The sequence below is a fragment of the Barbatula barbatula genome, assembly GCF_947034865.1.
Source record: "Barbatula barbatula genome assembly, chromosome: 23".
NCBI lineage: Eukaryota > Metazoa > Chordata > Actinopteri > Cypriniformes > Nemacheilidae > Barbatula > Barbatula barbatula.
The window spans coordinates 18725917-18748364 of NC_136786.1; the positions used below are offsets into that span (position 1 = coordinate 18725917).

The following is a 22448-nucleotide window of genomic DNA, read 5'->3' on the forward strand; positions in this document are numbered from 1 at the left end:
GTTGCATGGCATCATCCATCAGAGAGTCTTTGTTTATTGGCTCCTGATTGGACGTTGACATCTCCGTACTTGTTAAATGACTTTCGACGTTGACTACGAAGTTTTAAAATGCATCATGAATATAACGAGGTCTGGTGAAAAACGCTTGAATTCAAATTCCACTTTACCGTTGCCATGCACAGACCATAAAATGAAGGAAAAAGGATTCGTACGTTACCAAGCTCTGGATCCAACAAAAACATCTAAACGCAAATCCCAGCATACGGTAGATTCTCTACAATCCTCAGGTTGATCTGTGATTCCAGTCTTTCGGACAAGTGAGATTTAGTTTTTCAAGACTGATCTTTCGCCGCTCGTCTTTTCCTCAGCTTCATATTTTTGTACAGAACTGTGTGAAGCCGCCTGCAGATTCTTGTTGCATTTCCCTTTGTGCGAGAGAGCCCGGCCCCTCCCCGTCCTCTCAAATTATTCTGTCGATGGATTTGCAGCAGGCACAAATATCCATTTTTCCTGCTTCTTGCCGTCTTGAATTGAGAAACCCAAGGATTTTGATGTACTTTTTGTATTAACACAGAAGAATAATATCCTGCAATACAAGAAGCTCACAAGAGATTCCCGAAGGCGTGATCAGACTCCATGTCATTTATCAGGCAGCCTGCCTTTTCTTTATAATGTTTTCATCTTATTGGCTCTTTGGGATTTCTCAGTTTATTTTACACTTAGACAAATAATCTTTATGTCGTACATATGCTGATGATAATAAATCATCAGAGATGACCCATTTCAAATGGGATCAGACATTCAATTTCAATTCAATTTTATTTATATAGCGCTTTTCACAATTTGCATTGAGACTTTATTTATCCCAAAGGGAAATTTAGGCATCCAGTAGCTTATAGAATTAACACAAAACACTGAACACACACACACACACAAAATAGTTAAATAGAGATCATATAAAACACTTTTTTATAAAAATCTGAATAGAAATATACAATATGATATATATGATATGAATAAGCAATACATTGCTGACAATTGTACTATATCTTGATCACAGAGTATTATATTTGAGAAAGAACATTATCTGACTTGTACAGAAGGTCAGAGCGTCTTGCTCTTGCTGAAGATGCTCTGTGAAACTCAAAGCATGCTGGGATATATGGGGCATAAGGTTTATGGCAGTTCAAGTGCTGCCGTCATTAAAGACATAGTTCACCCAGAAATAAAAACTCATTATTTATTCTCTCTCATCTTCAAAACATATGACTCAGTAGGGCTGTCAATAGATTACATTTTTTAATCTCGATTAATCGCACCCTTTTCGTCTGATTAACTGCGATTAATCGCACAACTAAAGTGACATTTTTGTTAACTCGTTCATGTCAATCGATTAAAAGGTGTACTTATCACACACAGCATTTATGTTTTTAAAAATACTTTTACATTCTAATAATTTCACAAATTAATGTAGAACGGCATCACTTTAGGAATGAAAGCCAAGATTCTAATATTGTTGGCTTTGCAACAGATGTCTTTATTAAATAAATGCATTTATTTCTAACAGGTAGGAAATATACAGAAAATAAACAAAGTTCTCAAACACTTTACAGTATTTACAGAAATACAGAAGAATCCTTATTATAGCTGCAAAATCCCATTGATTTCTTCTTTTCTTTTGTTCTCTGATTAACATTAGTGACGGTGTCAGCAGCATGTTTAAGAGCGCGGCCCCTTTAAGAGCTGCCGCTATAAGCAAGACCCAGTTGCATTAACTTAGCCGCTAAGTTAAGACGCCATTTTGACAGCTATTCTCACAGACTAGAATTAGTTAGGACTAATCAGTATTACTTTTCATATTTCAATGAAATCTACCTTTTTATGTGACTGATTTAAAGAAGTTATGACCAGTCTTAAAGAAAACAATTACATGACTAACATCTAAGACTAGTCCAAGCAGTTAATGCAACAGCCCCACATCTAATGCGAGAGAGAGAGCGATCACTACATTCTCAAAGTTCAGCTGTGTTTGTCTGTTCACTGCATTTGAGTGATGAATGTTATTTAAACGGTGGATATAACGCTGGATTTGAAGATTGTTTGAAACTGATAGCGGTCCCAGCGCTTAAAGATGCCGGACATGAACCGCACGCGGTAAGTTAAACTGATGTCTGTGTTTTTGCTGTCTGTATCTGTCTTTTATAAATGTGATCAAACTAAAGAATGAAGGGTACGATACTATTCTATAATTACTCAAGATTAACATGAGATATGCAGAAACTGTCTGAGTTATGGCCGCTTTAAATATTTTGTATTTAACGCATTAGCGGTGATGGCCCTAATTTTGAGAAATGTCTGAGTGGTTTTGTGTGCATACAATGGAAGCCAATGAGTGTTGTTTGGTTACCAACATTCTTCAGAATATCTTCTCTTGTGTTTCGCTGAAAAAACTATTTGAAATGACATGAGAGCGAGTTAACAAATTAAGAGTTTGGTTCCAAAATTAGATAACTCATTAAAAATAATGTGTTTTATTGTGTAAGTTAGCTATATTTTTTTAGCTATGGATTAAATCAAAACAAACAGACTGCAGTTTGATTGATATAAAAATATTCATATTATTGTACATCATTTTAAGATTTCTTATTACATGTTGTTGATGTTTGTACAACCTACCCTTTTTTTTATCGAGTTATGCTCTTTGATACCAATGTATTTTTGCAAAATCTAATCCATACACAGCCACATCAAATCTGTGTATTATGCTGTAATATTATTTATGGTTGTTATTGATTTGGTCAACTTCCTCGCCTTCCTGATGGGAATCCCCCATAAATACTGTATGGTGTATAAAAAAGTTAATTTCAGGCTCGACTGACATTATAATCTTCCGTTGTATTTCTCTGCATGAAGTCCATTAAAAATGTAACAGTGGATGGAATCAAGTTAATAGTCAATGACGTCATGAACAACACAAGGGCATTCTGGAGGGCTCTACAAAAGCTCAGAAATGCATTCACACTTTACATTGGTCAGAATGAAGACAATATTGATCAAAGAAACGACCCTTTCAACCGCCACTTGATTTTGAGTCTTTCAGAGGAAGGCTTTTGAATAAAGTCTGTATAGAAAACACTAGGTACTCACTCTAAAAACCTTTGGTTGTTTCATCCCATGGTGGGAACATAGACATTTCACAGATTTATTTAAACCATTGTTTGGGTTTGTCCATATAGTATGTTACCTAACCGTAGGATGAAACGAACCAGCATTTTAAGAGTGTATACGTTTAATTTTCCGTTACAAAAAAGCAACGTTTTGTGTGGACCTAAACTACACTCAGTGCCATCTTTAGTTTTATCCTCACGATCAAACTGTACGGCCATCCAGCCTTCTCATTCACAACAGAGTATTTGCTCATTCAAGCACTGAACCTCAAATTTATAACCAGACGCAGATTAATTCCACCTCGAAGTTGAAGGTGTTACGACCGAGTAACAATTCCCGCTACGACTGTGTTTATTTACTGGAGTGTCCAGGAATAGATGACTCACTTTATGTCTTGGACAGGTGGTGCAGTCCAGGCCGGTCACAGATCTACCTCTCAGCGGGGACTCATTCTCTCCACGTTGCTCTGGTCCCAGTCAATATTTCTCTATCTAGAGCGAACCAAAGATTCATTTGTCTCTCAAAAGCAAAACGGCGAACACTTAACACTGTCTGGTTATGCTGTCCCATGAGCTCGTCATTTCTGAATCAATACCAGGTGGAAACTTTCTTTTCGGTCATTTAATGTCACCAGGGTGTGAATCTAATGCCCATTTGACTGCCAAAGTTCTTTCCAGCTGTAAAATATTTATTAGCTCTCAAACTTCCTTTTCTAACACCAATTGACCATTAAATGAAACCAAAGCTGACGTGAATGTCATTCTAATGTGCTGATACCCAACTAAAGGTCCTTATATCATCAACATCCAGAAATGCATCCAGAACCTTGATAACATTTCAGAGCGCAGTGCTTTTCTAAAGTGGTGGGTTCAGATGTCCCATTGAATACCAATGGAGGGCTCTGAAACAGCCGCTGGTAAAGCCTCTCAATATAAGACTCTTTAGTACGGGAGAAGTGAGAAAGTGTCAGCAGAGATGTGTTGAAATGTCACCGGACTATAAATGTAATTAAGGGCTTCCCAAGACACGAAAAGGCTGAGCTGCCAATCCAGGTGCCAATTATATTATCCAGACCATTTCACAATGTGCTCGAGTAAAAGTGTCAGCGTATTACAGCCTTTGTGTTGCGGCCCACTTAGACTTTGCCGTAAGTACCTTGTTTAAGGTTAATGAATGATAGCAAATATATCACTCGAGGCGTTTTATCGTACAACCCTAACCACCCTATACATCGGATTGCCATCTTAGATGAACAAGATATTGCTTTACAATGCTCATTAGTAAATATATCTCTATACAATAGTTTAAATCACATTGGAAACAGGGTTGGAGATCAAGGTCAAATGAACGGTCAATAGTGGCCAAAAGTGATGGAAAACGAACATCTCTTAAGTCAAATTTATTAAGATGAAACTGTGTATCTCCATATTCAGTGATTTTTATTTGATTATTTAGTCACCCTTTAGGTTTGTCACAGAGTTTTGCAAACATCTAATGATTAAAAAGTATTTAAAAACATGCTTGCAAACAACACCGTATTTAATCATTTAAAAACTACAGTGTTTTTGACATTTTTTCCATCCAAACCAGATGTTTTGGCTGGACAGCAACGATATATTAAATGTGTGTTATTTGACACGGATATCCCCATTATTTTGTGTCACCCAGCACAACTTTCAATCTAATGTATTTGAATACGCTGTATCTTTCATATGTCTTTTAATAATACACGGACTCTAAGAAAAATTTCCACACTGCATGAATTTAAGACTAACCTCCAAACCTCTGTTTAACCTTTACTTCAGGTCATAATCTGTTTTCTTTCTAATCTGGTATGGTTGTATTTGATGTTAGTACTAATATTCGGATATACAAGTGTTATGGCACATGCACTGATTTGTGTTCATCAGCTAGCACTGCTGATGTGATATACAATTACAGTAACGGAGCAAATGTGTAATTTGTCTGTGTGATCATCTTTATGTCTCTTCTCACTGTCATTGTAAAGCGTCCTTGAGTTTGGGAAAGGTGCTTTATAAATTAAACGTTATTATATGTTTAAATATATTACAACGCAATCTGATGGAAATTCATACCTACTTTACAAGGTGGCTCATTCGTGTGAATGACTATTTCATTGGTATGTTTTGTTATGATTTGACTTTTCAGATTTTCACATCAGGTTAAGGGGCGGGGTTAGGAGAGCCATTTATCGTCATTTTGCCACCTCGTGAAACTTGCGTTTATAGCTAAATTAGCCTTTGCGGCTGTGATTTTATGGTTTGGGATGAAGTAAGGCGTTTGTTAGCCACATCATAAAATATGTACGACTTCTCTTGATATCAGGTTATATAAATGTAAATACACACGCAGTCGTGCTGGAGTGACAAAAAATGCTTGCGCTCATTGACACGAATTAATAGATTCCAAATTTCGTGTCAATGCCACGAACTGCCGTGAGACTGGGAACATTGTATAGAAAAACATTTTGAGAGTTTTTTCCATAAAGCTGCTTTGAAATAATGTGTACAATATGTTGGGGTCAATAGCCCTGCGGCCCGACCCGAGTTCCATTAGTCTCGAGCGTCCAATGCCCGTCTCATTCCCCGTCTCTATCACACGCTTTCCTGTCTTATCACAATAAAGGCAAAAGCCTCTAATATAAAAAAATGTATACAATACAATTGAATAAAAGCATTATTCTTTTCCTAAATGCATGAAGAAATATTGCCAATTGTGTTGTTTAAAAGTGAATATGCACTTGCAGTATTTGAGGTCTGAAAAAATACAAAGCACATATTTTGATTGGTTTCTCTAAATTTCATGTTTTGCAAATAAATACAATATGTTTAATTGAGATTTGGGAGAAATAGTGTTAGTAGTTCAAAGAATGAAAGAAAAATGATCCTTTTACTTAAGCAGAAACCGAAAAATAGTAACTTCAGAAAAACTGAAAATTATTTTAAAAGGGTATCCATCTAAATTCGATCTATCTGTATATATACAGTATGTATGTACGTACGTACATTACACTTTATATTTTGAAGGTTTAACAATCTAATGGGGCGTTTCAAGCCCATATTGTAGAAGTATAACCTCATTTTTTTGTGGCCACTTATACTGAAGGTCTCAAAGAGAACAAGTACGGACAGTGCAGTTTCTGCTCCATTATAGTTGTATATAATTATTAAATATATTGCTTTAAAATGCAGACATTTATTGCATTATTGCTGATGTTGATCATAGTGTTGTGCGATTACAGAAGGAATATTGCTGAACTCAAATAATTTGTTTACATACTGAAACACATTACGTGACAAATCAATGTTCAAATCATCTGTACAAGTGTACGGTTCACGACAGCTACTGTAATGAACAAGCACCGATCCAAGCTTTAATCACAGTGTTATATAATAAAAGCCACATGATCTACACTTATAGAGCGCAGTTGACTTACAGTCTTCATTTGTGCCTCAATGAAATGCATTTTCTCAGGGTAGATTCTGCTAATGACTCCAAGGAAGTATGCCAGTTCTGCGTAATTGCATTAAAGCACCCGAGGAAAATGCAGATTGGGTTTTATTCAATAAAACAAGTGCCCAAGCGCTCATATGAAAACAGAATTAAAATGAGCGCGAATGTAGCAATAAGTGCCGTTGGTGTATCTCAAGAGAAAACTGAAGCTATTTCCGTGCATGCAGTTGTTCGTGAGTTTGCGGTGTTGTGTTGAAAACTGTAAATCGGGACGAACACGACTGAAGGGCAAACCAGGGTAACTTCTCACACACCTTAAACGTGATCTTTTAGTGTTTGACCTGCAAAATGTATTGACGTTCAAACCAGTGCATGCGTATAAGAGACACGAGTTGTTTGATGGATGCTTCAAGGCAGATTGGAGTTATTCATGCCTTGACTTCCGTGCCATATACTGTAGATGAAATTTCCATTCCATTCTTATTATTTCCATCCTCTCTTAACTATTCAAGCGTGTCTGTGTTCAGGCAAAAGCAACTGCAATTCACATTCAATACACGAGCAAGGACAAATCATCCGCTTGTACAGTTGTCTCTTTAAGATTCAGAGCGCGGGTCTTAAAGCAGGTCTGCCGGGATCATAGAACTGAATCTCTCTATTTACAATGAAACTCAACAAAAATGGTTTTGTTGCAACTATTGATTTTTGTATCTGCCTAGAGAGAGATTTATCTGGGACTCCAACGAGAAGGGAAAGATTTTATCCTGCTTTAAGCTGCGATCCGTAACGTTTTTTGGTTAAGAGGAAATAAAGATCAGTTGAGAAAGTACATTAAAAATCAAGAGTCTCTTACCTTAGTCTCATTCACATTAATGAATAATGAGAGCTATATCGATATAGCTGGAAAAGTCAGTTTGACGTCATTTTACATTAACCAAAGAGAAGTAACCTGCTTTTTTTACTTCCAAACAGAAATGCCAACCCGGATGGCACAGGTACGCATGTAAGATGAGATCTAGAAAACACCTGCTGTGTATAAACATCTGTCTTGACATAGATTTAAAATGTGGCTACATGATATCTGACAGTATACGTCTCAGACAATCAGAAAACACGTCTTGCAGATGTAAATACAGACGTCTCTATGCTTTCAAGCAGTCTAGAGACAAATGTTAAACACGCATACATCTCCGAGACATCTTTTGTATGTCTGCATTTACATTTGCAAGATCTATGTTTTGATTATTTATCCATCTGCAATTCGTCTCCGAGACGTTTCCGGTCAGGCGTCACAAACATCTCGAAGATGTCTGTTTGATGTTGAATAACAATATATGTAAAACCTTTATCAGATGATTTTACACAGCAGGTCTGGATTGCAGCTTTAACTACAGGAAAATATAATCAAATGCTATCAAAGCAATAAATATCTTAAGGTGATTTGTTGGTTTTATCTGTTTTATCACTTTGACTTAATGTCGGTCAGGGTGGTCTGGTTTTGTGCCAGCCCAGCTAGGAGATTTTGAAGACCAGCGAATAATCTCAAATCACAATTTTCCTAGGCCTTTCTGATTTAGCCCCAACGAGCATTCTCTGTCCGAATATACAACCACATGGATTTACTAACAGATGTCATCTTTTAGATAAGAGAGCCCTCTTGTGGCCACGCTCTCCCTCATTTCGTGAGTCAAAAACTAAACTGTGGTCATTACTTGAGCAGAAGATAAAGTGTGGAAGCCTCCTGAAAGCTCAAAGGTCTGATAAAAACAGAAAACATCACAATGAAAAACAAAACTGAACGCATTCTCTTTGGTTACAAATGCTTAAAAAGGCACGAAATAAATGACCCGGGACGGACCTGGCAGAGGAATGAAATGAGTGACATGGATGTCTGGGTGTTCATGTATTTCCACAACACCGTGTGTCTGTATCAGTAAATAACAGATGCTGTTTTCTCAAACCCCTGAAGGCCTTCCTTCTGTAGCACGAATCAGACCTGTGAACAAACTAGTCTAAAAGTAGGACTTTGTTTTAAAACATCATCTTATAATGTGTATGTAGATTTCTTGTGGTTTGATGAATAGTGTGACGTACAGCTGTCATTAAACAGCGATACTTGGACCTTTAGGTGGTTGAGTTATTCAGAAAAACAGCCAAGAATACAGCGGGAACTGTGATGTCGCAGTAGCGTGATCATCATTATAACAACATGAAATGTCATTACAGTCCAACTCTTTCTGGGGAGACAATCATTACTTTTTAAGAACCCACGTGTTAAACCCTACGTGAAGTGCTGGTTGAAGCATCATTTACATGTAATACAACATTGTTCTGTGTAAAACACAATCAGAGAACACTCGGTTCACGGGCACGCCTCACATATATGAACTACAGATGGGGGACGGATATTATGCGTATTTGGTGTGCTGTCCCGGGGAGAGTGCTCGGTGGTTCCTTTGAACTTAAGCGCCTGCCCCTTGTCCGGGGAGAGGGCCCCGGGTCCGGTGTGTGCCCGGACTCAGGTCATTCCCCCCATTATACTGCGGTAAAAATAGGCTGATGGTGAGGAGTTGGGGCGAAATGTAGAGAATGCGGGTGAGGCTTCTAAAAGACGATTGGTGAGATTAGTGATGGAAAGCAAGCCGGGTTAGTTGTGAGATTAGTGATGGAAAGCAAGCCGGGTTAGTTGTGAGATTAGTGATGGAAAGCAAGCCGGGTTAGTTGTGAGATTAGTGATGGAAAGCCAAGCCGGGTTAGTTGTGAGATTAGTGATGATAAAGCCTGCTGGGTTAGTTGTGAGATTAGTGATGATAAAGCCTGCTGGGTTAGTTGTGAGATTAGTGATGGAAAGCCAAGCCGGGTTAGTTGTGAGATTAGTGATGGAAAGCAAGCCGGGTTAGTTGTGAGATTAGTGATGGAAAGCCAAGCCGGGTTAGTTGTGAGATTAGTGATGGAAAGCAAGACGGGTTAGTTGTGAGATTAGTGATGGAAAGCAAGCCGGGTTAGTTGTGAGATTAGTGATGGAAAGCAAGCCGGGTTAGTTGTGAGATTAGTGATGGAAAGCCAACCGGGTTAGTTGTGAGATTAGTGATGGAAAGCCAACTGGGTTAGTTGTGAGATTAGTGATGATAAAGCCTGCTGGGTTAGTTGTGAGATTAGTGATGATAAAGCCTGCTGGGTTAGTTGTGAGATTAGTGATGGAAAGCCAAGCCGGGTTAGTTGTGAGATTAGTGATGGAAAGCAAGCCGGGTTAGTTGTGAGATTAGTGATGGAAAGCCAAGCCGGGTTAGTTGTGAGATTAGTGATGGAAAGCAAGACGGGTTAGTTGTGAGATTAGTGATGGAAAGCAAGCCGGGTTAGTTGTGAGATTAGTGATGGAAAGCAAGCCGGGTTAGTTGTGAGATTAGTGATGGAAAGCCAACCGGGTTAGTTGTGAGATTAGTGATGATAAAGCCTGCTGGGTTAGTTGTGAGATTAGTGATGGAAAGCCAACTGGGTTAGTTGTGAGATTAGTGATGGAAAGCCAACTGGGTTAGTTGTGAGATTAGTGATGGAAAGCCAACTGGGTTAGTTGTGAGATTAGTGATGGAAAGCCAACTGGGTTAGTTGTGAGATTAGTGATGGAAAGCAAGCCAGGTTAGTTGTGAGATTAGTGATGGAAAGCAAGACGGGTTAGGTGTGAGATTAGTGATGGAAAGCCAACCGGGTTAGGTGTGAGATTAGTGATGGAAAGCCAACCGGGTTAGTTGTGAGATTAGTGATGGAAAGCCAACCGGGTTAGTTATCTGCATGTGCTCCTCCTATACATTTTGAATAAAACATAATTCTGTAACAAATTACTGTAAGTAAGCTCCAGACACCTCGAAACTGGGTTTATCACACCTACTACTTGAAATACATCTGGAACGGCACTTGAAGTTGGACATGAGACCTGTAACTCAGGGCAGATGGATCAACTCTGATGTCCGCGAGACGCGTCAATAGTCATCATGCCAACGACACTTCCCAAGAGATTATGCAACGTTCAAGAAACATGGAAACAGAGCTGTTTGAAATGTTCATAAATACTTTTAATGACACTAAATTAAGACGTTTGTAGTGGGAAATAAAACACAGAAATAAGAGCTTTCTTATGTATAAAGTAAAATTAAAGGTTAAATTAAAATGATATGATTTCTGTATTTGTCTTTTCAAAATTCATACAGGCACCCTTTAATTTGACGTGCCTTGTTGTGTAATCAAATAGAAACATCTATGTCAAATATTGCACACGGTCCCTTCACTAATAACATTTTTTGTCACAATATACATCCGTGTCCTTTACGAAACCTCTGATGTCACACAATTGAGTTTTTCTGGAAACACTGCACTTTTTAATTAATTTAATTGATTCAATACTTTTTTATCGTTCTAATATTTGCAGCCAATAACCCACTGATTTATAGAAAAAACAAACAAAAATGTAATGTATAATGTTTATGTCTTGTGGCCACACCAAACCGTATGTACTTTCAAATTTACTAGCGTGCAAATGTCTCGCCCTGTAGACCTCCACTGCAAGTCCATCATTTTTGTTTGTTTTGTAGATCAAAGAAGCTGTCGATAGAGCAAAACTCGTATCGAACCCTGAACAATCTTTTAATGTAACATGCTCGTGTTTGTATTGGCAAGCTGGGAGGTCGGCATAACATTACATTTCAGTGTCTGCCAGAACGTAAGGCAACATCATGACAAATGTTCAATAGGCCAATGCAATAACATTGCTCAAGAAATGGCTATTAGGCTCGTGTCTATTGAATCAGACAGACTGCGGCTGAGCCTTCTGGAATTAATATGAAATAGCATCACAGATGCTGATTCGCCCTTTCCTCTCACATTACAGGGTGCTGTAACCATCGCAGGTTACACGAGACACAAATGAAATGGTATTAGGCGAGAGAACGTAATGGCCAAATGTTCGATCCAGGAGCATTCATCGCAATCTAAATTAATTATAGATATTTTAAAAGCAGTTCTACCTAAAGCACTTACTGGTGCGTGAAGAGTTTCAAACCGCAGGCATTAAACATTACTGTAAATCAAAGGATAAGCTGAAGACAGAACCCGGAGGTACATTTTTATCAGGCGTGCAAAAGGGCACGTGAACCCCTTAATGCATCTTTTGGGAAAATCTCGGTTTACACTGAAGTGGTAACAGAATCCTGAAGTGATGCTCGAGGGGTATTTGATGTAGATCTGTTACAGGGTTATTGGAAATAGAAGATTTGTGCAATGGAAGGTAATACGAGACCAAGGTCATACTGTTAATATCATTTCAAGCTTTGTTTGCTTTTCGGAAAGAAAAATGTGGTATGAAAACAGTGTCTGCAGAAAAACCTGCTCGGTTTAGTAGTGGGAGCTGGTGACTTCAGCGGTCTGCTTTGTCTCACGATGCTGTTTATCTCCATCATAATACAATGTGATGCTATTTTGGGCCTGCAACAAAAGGAATCCCTCATAATCATCCAGTGAGATGTCGTATTAATAAAAGAAACTCTCTGACAATTTAGCATGCGGGTACTGAAGTGCACCTGGAAAACTTCAATTTTAAATGAGAGTGATCAATTGAAACTCTGGAGGCAGCGGTTGACAGGCATTGATCTTTAACTTGTATTTTTCTTTTATGATTTAACCCATTTCACTCGGATTAAAGGATTCGTGAAATAATCTCAGTTAGGGCTTTCACAACATCACATTTTCACTGTACGATAATCAAGGTCAGAATTTATGATAACAATATCATCCTGATCGGATTTTTACAGAAATTACAATAACTAATGCTAAGGACCAATTTCATTTTTAATTATGTTATTTTGGGTTTTCTCTTTTTTGGCCAATAAATGTAGTTTGACAGAAAGAGAGTTTGTAACCCTTTAGTGCAAAACTACCATCTCTGAATTACTCAATAAACACGGTTTTTAATTTCCCAGTTATTGTCAAAACCATTATGTTGTGACACCCCTAGTTCTAATACTGGCAAATCTTGTGGGGCATAAAGAAATACATGTAAATGTGTAATATATTAATACAAAATTACCTATATTCCATTAATATTAAAAATATTTAATATAAAGGTAAATGTATAAATGCATGTAAAAAGAGAAAAACTTAAACAAAAATCTTAATACAAATGATCTATATTGCATTAATATAAACATATTGTAGATAAATGTAAATGTATTATATAAAAACATTTTTAAAAACATTTCTGCAAAATATAAAACATATACAATAAAAATAATTAACTATATTGCATTAATATGGAAATCTTATGTAAATTATATAAACTATTTATGTAAAAATAATAATTAAATGTATTAACTATATTGCATCAATTATATAAAATATGTTATATGTATGCAAATGTATTATATAAACAATAAACAAAGAGCAGTGTAATGGAATAATATAAAAAAGTGAACTATATTTTTAATATAAAAACTATATACACTGATTAAAGTGTTCCTTTAATTGTTTAGAGTAGAGTATAGTGTCAGTCCAGTTCTGGGATATTGATCTGGTCAGTTAGGTAGCAGACGGGTTGTTATTCAGTTTCAGCTGCTGTAGTGTTATTGAAATAAACAACAGGTGAACTAGACGGGCAACACCGAGACGACCCCAAAACAGGAATGGTTTTACAGGTGGAGGCCATTGACATTTTGTCCTTTACTCATCTTCTCTGACTGATTTTCACTGGTTTTGCATTTGGCTAGGGTCAGTGTGTGATCCCTGGACCCTACAGAGGTTACACAGCCAGTCCAACTCCTCCATGATGGCACGTCAATTTGTGCCATTGCCAGAAGGTTAGCCATACAAACAAGTACCATTTTGAGTTGCTCAAATTTCAGCAAAACAGACTAGCCTTATGCATCAATTTCTTACTTTTATTTTCAGGGTGTCTTTCAATTCAGCCCTCTGTAGGTTGATCATTTTAATTTCCATTTAGCGATGTGGCATCCTTTCGTTCCTAACACATAACCCAGTCCATATCAGTATATCCAGTATGATATTTGTCCCCATTGAGATCTGATGCGTTTTCAAAGTGTTACTTTAATTTTTTCAAGCAGTGTATAACCTTTCCATGCCACTACGTTCCCTTTGACACCGTACGGTATTGCATTTGCATATGTCACGCATACAAAGACAGAATTGAACACCGGAAAATTATCAACTTGGAACCTGAGTGGAAATTTATTTAGAGACAAATGTGTTATGGGTCTAATAAAAGGTGCCCTCCAGGTGCACTTTGGGTTTTTCAAGAAATACAAGAGACTTTGTTAACTTAAAGCCATTAAAAGTCTAATTTAGTCCAGTTAAAGACCTCTGTCTGGTGTGGGAAATTAGCGGTTTTCGGGCTGCCGCGTGCGTCTCCGAGTGATTCAGATACCCGGCTGGCAGAAACAAGCTCATTAGTGTGGGCAGCTGTTTGGTGTGTGACTAAGATGGAAACAGCAGGGATCCAATGCATCCTGTTTCTGTTTCACTCCATCTCTCACTGCGCCACTAAATCAATGACACATCCATACATTTCATCCCCAAATCACTTCATCCGTAGCCTCACCCTAATCCAGCTCGAACGCAAGCGCCAGGGCATCTCATCATATCCTTACACCAACACATCTCACAAAACCCAGTGTCCATATTCCTTTCATTTGGAAAACCACGGATACAGAATAACCAATCATCATGAGATCTGATCAGACATGCCTTCTTTTCAGAACAAGCCCATGACGTACAGTATCCAATGCAACACAATCCCTGAATCAGCTAACGCTTTATGATGTCCATCCATCTATCAGGTTATCCATCCGTCTGTCTGACGCACAAGCAAACAACAATGCACAAACACAATTAAATATAAAAGTGATTGTAGTGCCTTGGGAAACTAAAGCTTTGTTTTGCATTATGAAACAAAGAACGCTAAATGGCAATAGCAGGCGGTCACAATGCGGAGTGGTGTGACTGTAAAACAGCTTTTGTGTCTGTGCCGTTGCGTAGTCATGCTGTTTTGATCGCAAAATTACCCTGGAGTGACCAGAACATAAGCTATAATACTCTTTACACTGTTGCCTTGGGTTGCCAAGTTGGCAGGGAGCTAATATTGTGAGTCATTCTTAACTGACTAGTCCATTTAGCCATTACACAGACATTAAAGCCGCTGCTGGGCATCATAGCTCCCAATAAAACAAACACAAACAAAACCATTTATGCAGCATCAGTAGAAATGTAATATTCACCTGACCAGCTTCCTTTTGATATTATGCTCTGTTAATACATTTTAATCAGGTCCTGTTTCCTAATGAATCCATAGCACAAATCATTAGAGGGATATTTAATATATAATTTTCACCATTCCTAAAATCTGATAACAACGGGGGGGGTTGATATAAGAAACCATTTACACAACTAATTTAAGAATTCAGCATGGCATATTTCAAAGTACCATCTGATACCATCTCCACTGGTTGTTTGACTTCGTAAATATGGCACCATAAATAAACCTTATTGGCCATGTGAAACTCCAAAATGGCTGATGCAACAAATGACCATTTTTAGGAAAAACACTGCAATCTGAACACTTCACCCTCACGCCATCCTAGATACACTTGTTCTTGCGTGACTGGTGACGAAACACACATACGCTAAAATCCTTGTTGGATCAAATATAAACATTTCAACGGGTTCATTTACCCCAAGTGTCCTTCTTATCCCAATGACGGATTGAAAACTCAAAACAAAAGACACATGAGAACCGACTACATTTGAAGTTATCAAAGAAAACTCAAAACGCTAAAAATGTGAATGTGTTCATGAGAGAAAACCAAAGACATTTTAACCCAATGGAGTCATTTGCTGTCATAACGTTGACCCCCATAAGATAATATGAAGACATTTCAATATAAAAAGTCAAACACAGACCACTTTAAAATAAATTTCAGTTCTTCAAAGTGTACTATTTATGTGTGTTCAAGTAAAATGATCCTTTCGGTTTCATTCTGTAAACAAGTGACAACATTTCACCCAAATTCCAAATGTTTTTTTTATTTGCAATCATTTGGAGAAAACTAAAGCAAGTTAAACTACCAAAATATCACATGCTTTGTCATTCCAATACGGTTAATATGAATTGTGGTAGTTTCAGTTCACATGAATAATGAGCAAATTGAGCGAACTGTTTTCAAATTTGGATGAACTGTTCTTTTAATAATCTGAGTGTTGTCGTAATGTTAAAACACGGAGACAACAGTCTTGTTTGTTGCATTGATTAGGCCGAACCACAATATTGAAAGAGAATCCTGTCATGGGAAACCTCACACACCTTAATGAAAGACATTATGTAGACACAGCACCTGCCAACAACACAATTAGCCTCCGGTCTGGACAACAGCTTGACAATTTCATCAAGACACAAGCTGTACACATTTACTGTACATCAAAGAGGCGGTTGTGCAGATGCTTCAGAATAAAACACTTGATATCAAATACAACGAAGGCAGTTTTGTAATGTAACGAAGTAAAAATACTTAAGTACAGTATTTTTTGGGAGTATCTGTATACTTTACTTCAGACATTTACTTTTACTCCACTGCATATCCTGAACCAAATGTATACTTTTACTGTCATACATTTCCCCTAAGCATGTTTGTTTCTACAAAATAAAAGCATAGAAACAGAACTGAAATAGACAAGTCGGCGATCCGGTCACCATGACAATGCAGAAACAATCATTGGTTAAACCTCAATGTCCAAGTGCAAAAGGGGAATAATAAGTTATAAAGTAAAGAACGTTATTTTACGTTTGCTTCAACTTTGCTTTAAATACTTCAGTAGATTTGATAGAAAAGTACTTTTGATACTTTTGTACAATAATATCTTTTACTTTAAGACTTTTACTCAAGTCATGTTCTAAAGGATACTTTCACTTCTACCAAAGTAATTTTCTGCCAAGATATGTGTACTTTTACTCAAGTATTGCTTTTAGGCACTTTATACAATCACTGAACGCAGGCGAAAATGACTTCACCACCTTATCGACTACGCCATCTATTATTATGTTGGATCTCATTTTAGTCTTGGAGCAACTGAAATATTGGAACATGTGCATTGCACTTGATGCTAGATAAAATATACAAAACAAACAGCATCATTTTTGGGGGGGTTGGTCATATTAATGAAGCAATTAAAAGTTCCATCACGGGCTAAAGCGACGCTCAACAGCATTAGCGTCTGACTGATGGATAGGTTTCTTGCTAATGATCTCAGTCAGACTATCAGACCCCCATGCCCAAGGCTTGGAAAACATGCAGGCGATGAAGGCGTTCATACATATTTAATCAAATCTCTCTATACTTAGAGCTGACTGGGCAACTTGAATTACCGATATTCAGCTAAAATCGAAAGTCCGATGAAAGCAAGGACGATGAAAGCTCCATCGCATTAGAGCCCTAAATTCCACAGAGAAGAGAGAGGACTGATCTAGCATCACTTGTGATGGTCAAACATCAGGTCTGGGCTTCTGTGATGGAAAAGATGAAGTTTCAGATATGGGTGTAAAGGACAGATTCCTTCTCGAGCAACAGACCCGGGGTGCTCCTCCGCTTTCATTACTCAAATCAATGAGCCGTATCATTGAAATGCAATCCTTCTTTTAGCTTCCCTCATCTTGACAGTCACTCGCTGGTAGACTAAGATGTTTTCTAACAGAATAAATATTAAGCTACTTGTATCTTGACGAGATTTCCGGTTGATTCCGTGCAGAAACCGAGCAGGAGAAAGAAAATCAATGATCATGTGAGGTTTTTAATTAAACAACAATCAAACTCAACCTAGTCGCTTGGCTACCCATGCGTACTATTGTCTAATACAAAATTGAAAACACTGTGATCTTTATTTAATGACTGAATTTGCCCTTTGAGCTAATAACTTAATTGCTTTACATAAAGAATCCAATGTCCCGATCATACTCACAGTCGTGAAGTTCTCCGGCCCGCAATCCTTTCCACGATACTTGCAATCCAGAAGCATCTCATCGATGCTGTGACTGGTCCTCTGCACAAACTCCAGCATGTTGAAGGTCTTGCTCGGAAAGAACTTGCTCTCGTCCAGTGGCTGCCCCAACGCCGTCATGAAGTCGTCAAAGTCGCTCTGCTCCACACCGAGCAATCCGGCCATCCAGAACAGATCGTTCCTCACCATCTTGGAGCGTCGGAAGCTGTTGTAGTTGCACATAGTGATGGCCGGGAAGTACATGAGCGGGCTGTCCATTTCATCCAAGATTGTAACGTGAGGATAGCTATAGTAGTCCATCACCGCCCCGGCCACCTGGTAGAGGAAGAAGGAGAGGGAGGAGATGAAAGCTCCAGCCCAGAGCAGACGTCTGACGGTCACTCCACCCGGCAAAAAGATGTGGCTCAGGCCGTGAAGGGAGCAGTTGGCTCCAAACACGGTGATGTCGGACGGCCGCGGCTGCTCGTCTTCTTCGGCGGTGCCCATTCTTGCGATTGAAAGGAGGTTTTCAAACTTGTGGGTCTTATCCAGGATGGTTGGGACGTGTGGGTGGTGCAGTCTGGGACGGTTCTAGCTCATAACACCCTCTTTCCATGCGGGGAGGTTTTGGAAACGTGAGCCGCCCGCGTTTTTGCTGACGGCGGTTTCCGTTTTGTGTGTTCTTGCAGGGCAAATAGAGACGAATATTGGGTTTCGTATGGGGTGAAACTCAGTCCCTCAGCAGATAAAGAAAGGGCGAGAAGATGCTCAAGTGAAACTATAGAAAATAATCAATGAAGAAGGCTAAAAATTCAATAGCAGTTTGAAAGCAGAGAGAAATGTCAGGTAATGTGTCTGTAGGTTATGATACATCTTTTGCGCTACGGACATGAAAGACAACTCAACGTTACTGAAAACTACAACTTTATACTGTTAGACAAAAAAAACCCAAGCACTGAATGAGGGACCGGAGCCACATTCGGCGATTCTCTGGGTCGGTAAGCGGACACACACCGATCACTCAAAACACCCCGCCGACCATAGGTATGCATTAAATACATTTAGAAAAACCCTAGCAACTGCACCCTAGCAACACATGGACAGACAACCACATCCTTACGTTTTGCATGGCCAAGCACCCTGACAGAAAATAGATTAAAAATCTACTTGCAGATACTCAGGGATCACACAGGAAATGTAAACCCTGCATATAACACTAGTCGGGACACAAATTCCCAGATATTGATTTACATTTTTATCATCAGTTACATCCGCACACTAAGAGGACATCAATCTTACTGACTGACTTCAAATATCTGATGATCTATTCATTCTAGTCACCCGCAAAACAGCTGAAAGAAAATAAATGAATGTATTTCTTTTTCAAAATGATAGAAAACATATCAAAACAACACTGTAAAAAGTTTCTGTAGAAATTACAGTAAGTTACTGGCAAACTGCTGCAGTAATACTGTGATTTCTACTGACCATTTGTTTCGATTGTTCAAAGATAAATGATCATTAAACATTAACATGTCTTTATCCTTACAGAAAAAAATATAATAACATAGAAAATAAAATAACAGCCTCATGCAAAGCATTCTGGGAACCAAAATTAGAAAAAAAACAGAAAAAGGTTTGTGGATTTCTGGTTCCCAGAATGCTTTGCATGAGGTTGTTATTTTATCGTTTTTTTCTGGTAAGATAAAGACTTGTTAATGTTTAATATTCATTTATCTTTGAACAAATTGTTGCCAATAAATTACATGAATTTAAATCTACAGTAAGTTACTGGAAACTAGCTCCATAACTAGAGCAATGTTTACAGTTTATGGATTAACAGAAATGGAAATGATGTCTTAAAATCCTAAACGAATCAAAAGTCTTTAGTATAGTTCTTTCAGACTATACCGCTTTAGTATAGTCACCCACGGCAGAAACATTATCTTGTGATTTTATCAACCAGCTTCAATACGTTTTCAACAACTTCTATTCTGGCCTTTTATTGATTGCTTTTGTTGTTTAATTTAAAACATTTGTTTGTTTTGTAATGAAAGAATCAAACTTATTGGCACAATTATATTTTTCCCCACATAACTAACTTCAAACATTGTAAATGCAACTAATTTCACATCGACTGCTTTTTTCTTCTTCATTATTCAGTCATCTGTATCAAAGATTTGTGATGAAAGAAACAAACATGTTCGCACCATTATGTTTTTCTCCACATGACAAATTTGAAACATTGAAAAAAGCTAATTTCACTTTGATCGCTTTTTTCCATCATTATTCAGTCTTCCATATAAAAAACAATTGTTATCCTGTCTGTGAAAACCCAACAATCATTTTATTTCATGATTTATTTAAAATACACAAAATCACCACACATAACTGAAAACATAACTTTGACATCTGACTGAGTGAAGCCAAATCTAAGTTTAAGTAATGGTTCAAATCAAACTTTAATGCTTCTAATCTCACAATTATTTTATAAGATTCTAGTCTGGATTGTTCTGTAATAAAAAACACAAATGTATTTCAAAAATTATCTTTTGTTGACACAACATTTAGATCAAAAGGTTATACACATACACACAAAATCGTATAACAAATACAAAAACATATGTTTTACCTCATCGATGAAGCTGAAAAGCATTGCATTACGGACAATCTTAATAAAGAATATTGATACATATATGAAACTGGATTTATTTAGCATAAAATTACTAAAAAGCATAAAAGAAACTTTAAAAAGAGGGTTATGAAGTTCATATATATCAAATAATACCAGGGGTCAAACGATTGTTCAAGCTGTATGTACATTTTACACCAATGCATCTTAACACTTACTGTGTGTTCAGTTATATTGTCTTCCTGAAGAAACAAATACAAATCATTTCCCAACAACTATGAATGACCGAGGAGTGTGCACGGCGGCACGCCCGAGCGCTCAGGCCTGTAGGAAACCAGTTACACTAACCACAGCAATTTCAGCAATTAATCTCGCTCTCTCGCCGTTCATCCGTGCACTCCTGAAATCACTGAAGCCCAGCATACTCTCACATAATGCCGGATCCAATCCGAAGCTTCAACATGCTGGATCCCTCACATCAGCATTTCACAAGCCTGGGCCCTTACAACAGCGAGAGAGCCGCATTCACGCGTGTTTAGATTACTGATCTCAGCCAGCACGCTCTTTCATATCCGGCACACCGTTTCTCAGACATGCAGGAAATGTCAACGTTAGTATATGAAGATTGCCAAATCCACTTAGAGCCATGAAAGAGACGCCTTAAAGTGTGCAAGAGTCCAACAGAAAATCTATCAAGCAAAGGAACTGGAGAGACAGAGACCTCAAAATGACGATGGGTTATATTTAGTTATGTATGACATTTCACAATACATTGAGTCATAAACAAGATGAATGAATGTAGATTAACTTGGTGTACACAAAGTGAGAATCAGTAAGACTCATCATCAAATGCAATGATTTGCAGCTTGACATTTAACATTATAGCCTAAGGACGTTCAATGCTGCCTCCTGGTGGTAATTGTACCTGCTGAGTCCAGTATTTATTTGAATCAAACTGCACACAAAAGGCCTTAAATACACTCGCATCCCTTATAGAGCACATGCAACTGTGGACAAATATGATGTCCAGACGGTATCAAGTATCTGTAAAATATTCGCTTTTAATGCTCGCTTTGGGAAGATTAAACCATTAAAAAAGGGTGTATGGTACAAAGTGGACAAAACACTTAATTTAAGAGATTTATTTGACAAATACAAAAAGTGCAAAGAACACGTTGTTTTAATACAAAAAATGCATTAAAAGCTTGTCAGCTTTTGTCCGTCTCTAGTACTGTGGTAATTTTGCTACCCGGAGTGGTTTCCCAGACAGCGATTAGCTTAAACCAGGACTAGATCTAGTTAAATTGGCATATTAAAGTCATTTTTAACAACATTGTTTTTTATGAAGATGGACAATCGCACACATTTATTTTAAGATTGAAGTTGCTTTGGATTGATATACCTATAAGATTAATATTAGTCTGGCACTAGCGTGATCCCTGTCCGGGAAACCACACCTGACAAGCCTCAATAAAACTACACTTCAAGCTCAACTGTGAAACAAGCAAACAACATGTTTAACACATCTTCAATAATATATTTGTGACCCTGGACCACAGAACCGGTAAAAAAAATTATATCGAGATTTATACATAATGGAAAGCTTATTTATTCAGCTTGATGATGATGATGTATGGTTTGTAAGCATAAAACAATATTAGGTCTACAACCATTTTAAAATCTGTAATCCGAGGGTAGAAACATTGAGAAGATGGCCTTTGAAGTTGTCCATCAGCTGTTGCTAAGAAGAAACAGGTTTGTTTTAACACTATTCGCTTACCGCTGTAATAACGTTGTGGAAAATAGATGAACCTGAAAAGTGAAATTCTAAACACAGATACCAAAAAGCGGGCAGCAGCGAGTAAAGTTTGAAGCCATTTTTGTTCATGATTTTGCTGAATCCACTCCAGCGCATTTATTTATTTATTTACATTTATGCATTTGGCAGACGCTTTTATCCAAACATACATTGCATATCCTATCAATTTGTTTCTAAGTAAATGGGATCGATCCCACGGCCATGGTGTTGACACCCCATGCTTTAACCACTGAGCTACAGGAAAGCTAACGGTAATAGTTTTTATATTTACGGTAAAATACTTACAAAATATCTTCATGACACATGATCTTTAATATCCTAATGATTAAA

General features: G+C 37.7%; 1 protein-coding gene across 1 annotated transcript in view; it reads right to left on the minus strand.

Annotated features, from left to right (window-relative positions):
- Nucleotides 1-22448, minus strand: part of asic1c (acid-sensing (proton-gated) ion channel 1c) — a gene marked incomplete at its 3' end in the record, with an annotated part of 70268 nt that overhangs the window by 11797 nt on the left and 36023 nt on the right. Inside the window, exon 2 of the mRNA XM_079447666.1 lies at nt 17650-18349. Coding sequence (XP_079303792.1) covers nt 17650-18174 — 525 coding nt within the window. The 5' untranslated portion in view covers nt 18175-18349. The remainder of the gene's footprint in view (nt 1-17649; nt 18350-22448) is intronic.